Genomic DNA, 7,920 nt, shown 5'->3' on the forward strand with positions numbered 1-7,920 from the left:
ACAAAACTGTTTTTTCAGTGTATGAATTCGATTATGTGCTCTTGTCCTTCTTCCCGTCTTCATATAGCCTCTATATTATTTGTTTAATTTTTTTATAATCTCGATACACTGCAACTTGTTCGCCAGCAGAAGAAGACATATAATAAGCCACGTGGGTGAAACCCCCGTTTTCATTAACTCTCTCTTTCTAATCTCTCTCTCTCTCTCTCTCTCTCTCTCTCTCTCTCTCTCTCTCTCTCTCGTCGTGGCGTGCTAAGATGCGGGAAAAAAGCGCACGCGTGAAACGCGTTATTAATAATAATATGCAATCAAAGTACTAGGGAGCCGCGACGCATTCCACAGGTAATGAGCAATCGCTGGAAATGCGCTTCCTCTTCTCGCGCGGGAGAGGAAAGAAATACCTAGGTATATTTATCATACCTTGATCCGTACGCGCTGCTCACGTACGATTTTTTTTCTCCGTGCGTAACACTTTCGAAAAAATAGCTTAAAATATCGTTCGCTCCTGATTGCGCACGTACGAACAAATTATCGTGGAGCGATTCACATTGAACGTAATCTCGCTGCGATACCTTCGACCAGTTTCATTCGACTTCTCTGAATTCTCCTTTCTGAAATTTTTTATTCTCGCGATTAATCTCGCTTTCTCGGTTTTCTTTCTCGGATTGCTCGTATCTACGCTTTGGAATGTAAAATAATCCCAAGCAGAATATAAAGTTATTATAACAACGAAAATCGTTCCAAAATGTTTATTAAAAGTCATTTTTTAATCAAGATTCAAAATGACGTTATCGCATGGAAAGAACAAATTTGCTGAAGTATCTAAAAATTTAACTATATAGATACAGATCTGAAAATAATTTTGTTGGACCATCAAAATGATTATGTGGGGAAACTCAAGCATGAGCGATGCCTGCAAAAAGTTTGGACCTTCCAGCAATCAATTTGGTCGGTTTCTATATAATTATCTTGATAGCACAAAATTATTTTTAGATTTGTGTCTAGCTAAATTTTAAAATACTTTCGCAAAATCGTTCTTTTTTTTTTTATCGCAATACGCGTGACTTGTTCTGTTGGGATTTAATAGATACTTGACGATCGAAGTCATTACGGATTCATTGCGTTTTTATTTTTGACAATAAAATTACGCGACTTCCACCGTCGAGAGATTGTAGAATGCGAAAACGCAAGGATGATTTTCCTACTCGGAAGTATCGGCAGCGATCCGGGCCATTACCTGCCACACGCCATAGCGAGTAACGCGTTTTCCTCGGTCCACAGTGTAACAATAAAAAAAGCGTGCAGTGCCGGTATGCCTATGAGTCAGCACACGACGATGGGAAACGTAATCGTTTTGAATATGCGGGTCATCGTTGAGCAAGCTGTCTGTCTTTCAGCAACGCCCGGAGATCTGCATTTCTGCAGCGGTGCTTTTAATCTCGCGCATGACGCCGCGAAACACGACACCGTTCACGTCGCAACCGAAGACGCTTCGTCGTTAATCCTCGATGATTCTCCGCAGACGGGATCTACTTTTTTTTTTATCTATTTTAAATACCGGCGAAGGTGTGCCTCCGCGATTTTTCATTAAATTTTAACCTTTCGCCAGCCAAGTTCGACTTCAAAAGCACAGTCGATATTTTGATTGTGAATTCTGATAAATTTAAATTTGTAAAAAATATAAAGTAAAATACAATCCGACTTTTGTGATAGTAAAAACTTCAATTGTTACAGCTTTTATAAGTATGCAGAATTTTCTCTCTATTATAAGGAATATTGTAAAAATCTGTACTGAAGTTTTAAAGACTCAGGTTGTTGACGATCAAAATTCGACATGGCAGACAGAGGGACATGTAGCAAGTTCATTCTCCAATAATATTGCAGCAAAATTGCAACGTTTCTATAATATTGCAGTAACGTTACAAATGTTGCAGCAATGTTGCTTTATGAATCAATATTGCTTCGAAGATTCGCGCCGAAATTCGAAAACTTGCACGTCGCCGCGATCTGCTGCGTGTTGTTTCCAGATGTTGCACCGGTTTCTGATTTCGCGTCACACCTTGCAAATCGTAGCTTTCGAGGTCGTTGCCTTTCCTGCGTCGCGTCGCCGGTGCCTACGAGGCCGCGAAAAACCACAGCATCGTCATCGTCGTCGTTATCATGTGCATTACACGGCAACTGTTATCGTATGATTCAGCTCACGATGGTACAAGAAATAGTCGATATCGTCTCGTGAGACCGAGATAACAGCATGTTTATCTCGCAGCTAGAAAGATGGACATCGAATCGAAATGACACACAACGAATATGAGCATCTGATTGTTTGTTCTGGTGTGTATCTAGAAAAATGTTCTCATTAAACAAAGAGGTCCAACAAGAATGACATTTTGGTGAGATCAAATAGAATTGTCGATTGTCATAATTAAAAATTCTGTTCGATTTTATTAAAATGCTATTCTTGTTGGACTGAAAATGTACTTGAATTTTCTATATAACATTATTTGGTCTAACAAAATTATTTTCAGATTTGTATATATCTATTTAAATTTAGACACTTCAATATATAAAATCATTTTTTCCGTAGAATCACAAACAAATTAAGAATTTCTAATTTTACAGATCTATGAAATTAAAAATCCCAAAGGAAATTTTCTTAAGACTCCATGGAACCCAAAAATCCATGGAAAATCTTTCTTTAAGATTATTTGTTAAAACACGTGTAGATCCCACGTGGGACACGTTTAATATGAACATCAATCAACATAAATTATAATTGCAGAGAGAATTAAATCCTCAAACTTATTCACCAAAGTCACCGTAAATCTTTCTTCTGCAATTACGATGAATGATGCCGCGTGAACATGCATGCGTGCCTTCTCCTTTTTTTTTTCTGATCGTTCTTCTCTTTCTCTTTCATGTGATTCCCCAAATTAAATCACTTCGTGCCTGCTGGCCAGACCGTTCTTTCCAGATAAAAGCGAAGAAATTCAGGCCGACAATAAATCAAATTGATTTCTACCACTTGACGGTTTTACCGCTCCGGCATTGTGCACGCAGCGTAAATCCCGCTAAAGCTGCTTTTCTTCGGGCTTCCAGGTAACGTGGACATCGTAAACGGCAACCTGAAGCTAATCCTCGGCCTGATATGGTCGCTAATCGTGCGGTATCAAATCGGCAAGTCCAAGTTCCCGCCGAGGAAACTCATGCTCGCATGGCTCAAGGTCAGTATGCGATATAATTGCGACCGAGTGCGACCTCGACTCGCATCGCGCGGCCGTAAACCAAATGCAGAAGCTATATTACTTTACCTCGAGCTCGATCCTTTCCGACGGGTCTACATATATCGCGTTACGCGAGAACGTGTTTCCGTTACGAAAGAATTCACAGACGCTGTTTGCATACGCTCACATATTTGTATTAATATTACACATATATATTATACGTACGTATGCACGAGCATTGTGATTTATACGCGCGGAATTGACCCTTGGAAACCTCGCGTATCGCGATCGTCGTATTTAATCGCTTGCTAATAATCCGTGAATGGATAATCTTTAAACGGCAGCGTTTTTAATTTCTAAGAGTGACTCTGTTTTCAGGCTGTCTTGCCGGAATGCAGAGTCAATAATTTCACGACCGACTGGAACTCCGGCGTGTATCTGAGCGCACTTTTGGATTATTGCAAGCCCGGCCTGTTCCCTCATTGGCGCCAGCTCGATCCGAACGACAGGTAAAATAAATAAATGGCTTAATAGTGTACTGAAAAGTGAACTGTAAGCTTTTTTATTGCATCTGGTTTTTTAATGTATGATTTCGTGAGATGTTTAACTTTATTAATATATTATAGCGCTTTAGTATCTGCATATTATTTACCATTGTTCTCTTTTGCGACACTGAGAGAAAACAATAATTCTGTAATTTATAACTATAATTGGTTGTCATTTTGTGAGACAACTACATATTTATATAGTTGTTTTTTAACCATGCAAATATAATCGTGTTATTAATAATAGTTACACAGATTTAAAATTTATAGTTTTTTATAAAACACATTTTTTAATTATTAATACAAATAAGTAAATAAATTTAAAGAAATAGTTATATTCATTATAACATTTTGTTAATAAATGCAATAAATGCAATTGCATTTATTGAATAAAAATGGTTATTTTATTTATCTTTTATCTTGATATTTTACTATATTAATATTTGAAATTATTATAATTTATAGTAATTTATGTAACTTATGTAACTTTTCATGTTCAAGAAAATATATATACGAGTATTATTATTAACATTATTGCAGTGATAACATAAAATGGGAACTCCATATTTACTTTATCAAGCAATTATATATAGTAACAAATTCAACACTTTTCTCTCAATGTGTACTTGAAATTATAAGAATTCTTAATGATAATTTAAAATAAATAAAATAAAATCGTCACTGATGTTCCATTACAAAAAAATTTAAACTGTGTACACAGTTGTGTTGACAGTTAACCCTTCATTGCTCGCGATACAAAATATTCCAATTTTATAAATTCGCTAAATGTTATTTATACACATTGTTATATTTAGCACAAATTGTTTCACAATTAAAAAGTGTTCACATTTATATTTATCTAAATAATGTATAAAAAATATTATCAATCTATATTTAATTGTAAATCATCAAAGAGAACAATGAAAATTAAGATATAACGTTTGACTGTCAGAAACATTCCACATGAGTAATTAGATTAAAAAGAACTATACGAGTAATATAGAGTTAAGAAGTTATTTAATGAAACTGAAGACTAAAAATGTGAAGAATTAAATAAATTGTTAGAATATTTAATGCTAAATTTTTATTAGAAAGAAAACTGAAATGATTGTAGTTAAATTATCGCGATTAAAGGAATATATGATCACTTTACAATACTTAACTTATTTATATAAATAATTATTTTTGAGAGCCTAGTAAAATAGAAAATAAATTAATAATTTATGAAGATGCAATTATGATTGTCAAATAAAAGTATAATGTGGTACTGCCAATTTTATATTGTGTATTATTATTTTAATATTAATTTACTTTTGCAGTGTGTACAATTGTCGCAAAGCCATGGAGATATCAAAGCGTGAGTTCGACATCCCCATGGTGTTAGAGCCGGACTATCTGGCGTCACCTTACCTGGATGAACTCTCAGGGATGACCTATTTATCGTACTTTATGAAGGAAGGTTCGCCAGGCTTCCACGCAACGCTACGATGGGTCAATTCGCAATTATCACACACCTCAATACGGAACTTCACGGTGGGTGGAGATGAGGCGTCCCTCATAACAGTACCTCGGTATAATACCTCACAGTGATATTCAATTATACTTCTCTCACAGACGGATTGGAACGATGGTCGAGCACTGTGCGGAATCGTCAGAAATCTGGGCGGCCCGGCGTCACCCTTTGAGAAACTCGACACCGACCCCTCCGCATGGGAGCATAATTTGCAAATGGGTAAGATTCTCAGAAATTGGTTTCCAATATTTTAATAAATACTATATAAATGTTTTCTAAATTTATTGCATGCTTCCATGAAGAAATGGTATATTCTGATAAAAACTTTATATTATTTGTATATCAGAAAATACCAGAATATATCAGAAAATAATATATTACATGTGTCACTTGATATGTAAATTGTATCTAAATGTACACAGTTGACAGTTAAAGTGTTATCTAATGCTAAAAACTAAAGAGATTTTTTAAAATTAAATACATTTTAAGAATATTTAATGTCAAATTTTTATTAGAAAAAAACTGAAATTGTTCTAATATTTGTGATTAAAAGAATATATAATTATTTTAGAATAGCTTATGTATATCGAACTGATACCATACAGCATTGTTTCTTTAATTTAATAAATGAATAATTTGTGAAGGTAGAACTGTGATTGCTGTAAAAATATAAGAAATACGTTAAATATAAATTATGATAATATAAATTGTCCGGTACACCTTTTATATTTACATGTACTATTTATATATATTACGCTAATAAATTCTTAAGAAAATTCTTTGATAAACTAACTAATCAAACGTGTTCTCTGTAAGGTATCGACGGCGGCAAGAAGTTAGGCGTAGAGCCGATCTTGAAAGCGAAGGACATGGCTGATCAGAATGTAGAGCATTTAGGCGTGATGGCATACGCAGCGTACTTTCAGTGGGTGAAGCCTCGCCCTCAAGCGAGTCAACAGATTACCGTACACGTCGATAGCACATCCGCCCGAGTGCAACAGCCGGTTGGTTAAGTCATTGTTTGTTAATTACACCTTCGCACCGAAACTAGTCAGCGTTGACGAATTTTCACCGCCGCAGTTCCTTCCACAGTCCTTATCCAAGAAATCCCTGCTTGTTCATCCAACAAAATACTCTCGGAATTTTATATCTCTTCAGTTACTTCGACGACAAATAAATTAAATTTGGTCGCAGGCACATTTCAAGCTGGAGATGCTCACCAAAGATGTAAACGTGCGGGAAGTGCGCGGCGAAATCATAAGTCCCAGCGGACGCGTGGAATGCAGGCTTACGTGGAACGGAGTTCACGGCAAAGGCACTTTCGTACCTACAGAAGTGGGCATGCACAAGGTCTGTTAAAGAAACAGCGTAATTATAAAATATCGTGTAATTTAAAAAAAAAAAAACAAAAATGTTTTTGCTTGATTATAGGATTTTTACAGACGCTTAATTTTCGTATCCTTAAATTTTTCCATCTTCATGCTTTAAAGAAAGCTTAGGAGATTGCAAACAAAATGCAAAAATTAAATAATTAAAAATAAGAAAAAAATAAAGAAAAGCTCTAAAAGATTCTCGAAAATGTAAAAAAAGTAAAAAGTAGAAACGAGAGCTAATGAGAGTGTAGGTGTAGTAATTGAAGCGTTAATTAAGTTGAGTAAAAATGGTCTTCATGCACAATATTTAGTTATAAACATAAATTAATAATAAGTACTATAAAAGAAGACCATTTTTAATCAAGTTAATTAACGCTCCAGTTACACTCTCATTAACTCTCCTTTTTATGTTTAATTTTTTTAAATAGTTTTTACTTAAATAATTTTCTTTTAAATATATTTGTGTGGAAAATATTAAATACCATCTTCTATATTTTTTAATTCATCTCTTATTTTTCAGCTGATGGTGTACAACGATGGCGAGCTGGTGAACGGATGTCCCTATTACTTTAGGGTGTTGCCGCCGCTAACAAAAATCAAATCCCCGGGCATGGATCCTTGCGCTATAGGATCTATCGTCGAGGTTCTAGTCAACAGTTACGGTATGTGCTTCCGGTAATACGAAAGGACTTTCAGTGAACAGAGTCAGAATATTGGAATTCTATATCAGGAACTAGTCATGACGGTATCGACGTGACCGCGTGGTCTCCAACCGGAAGATCGCTACCGTGCCCCGTTAAAGAAAACGATGGTGTGCACACAGCGACCTTTCAACCTGACGAGACGGGAGAATGGAGTATCGCGATAACGCACAAGGGAAATCACATACAAGGCGGTCCTTTTACTTGCTTCGTGTTCGATCCTAATGGAATCAAGGTAAAATGATATATTAACGTTGTTTGTAAATAGAGATGAATTTTTTATCCTCTATATCCTCCACTTTATACATCTGGCACGCAGTTTATATAATCAACTCGTAATTAATAATTTATAGGCAGAACCAGTTTTATCATGTTGATATTATTTATGAAGTTATACTTTTTTTTTTATTTAGTTATACTTTCTAAAATTTTGCGATTAGAATTCGTAAAGTAAAATTAACCATGCGTAAAAATTTCACATAAAAATTTTGTAATTTCATGTGAAAATTCTCTTCAATATGTCATAAACGTAGCAAATAAAAATTTATGCATTAGGTATTATATATA

The 7,920-nt window shown here is 35.1% G+C and overlaps 1 protein-coding gene across 1 annotated transcript in view; it reads left to right on the forward strand.

Moving 5' to 3' along the window:
• LOC108754496 (filamin-C) overlaps positions 1-7,920 on the forward strand; it is a 51,832-nt gene that overhangs the window by 8,161 nt on the left and 35,751 nt on the right. The window contains exons 3-10 of the mRNA XM_018496828.1: positions 3,097-3,221; positions 3,600-3,730; positions 5,086-5,299; positions 5,381-5,498; positions 6,096-6,283; positions 6,474-6,629; positions 7,173-7,314; positions 7,383-7,588. Of these exons, the coding sequence (XP_018352330.1) occupies positions 3,097-3,221; positions 3,600-3,730; positions 5,086-5,299; positions 5,381-5,498; positions 6,096-6,283; positions 6,474-6,629; positions 7,173-7,314; positions 7,383-7,588 (1,280 nt within the window). The remainder of the gene's footprint in view (positions 1-3,096; positions 3,222-3,599; positions 3,731-5,085; positions 5,300-5,380; positions 5,499-6,095; positions 6,284-6,473; positions 6,630-7,172; positions 7,315-7,382; positions 7,589-7,920) is intronic.

Source organism: Trachymyrmex septentrionalis, unplaced genomic scaffold (genome assembly GCF_001594115.1).
Source record: "Trachymyrmex septentrionalis isolate Tsep2-gDNA-1 unplaced genomic scaffold, Tsep1.0 scaffold8, whole genome shotgun sequence".
NCBI lineage: Eukaryota > Metazoa > Arthropoda > Insecta > Hymenoptera > Formicidae > Trachymyrmex > Trachymyrmex septentrionalis.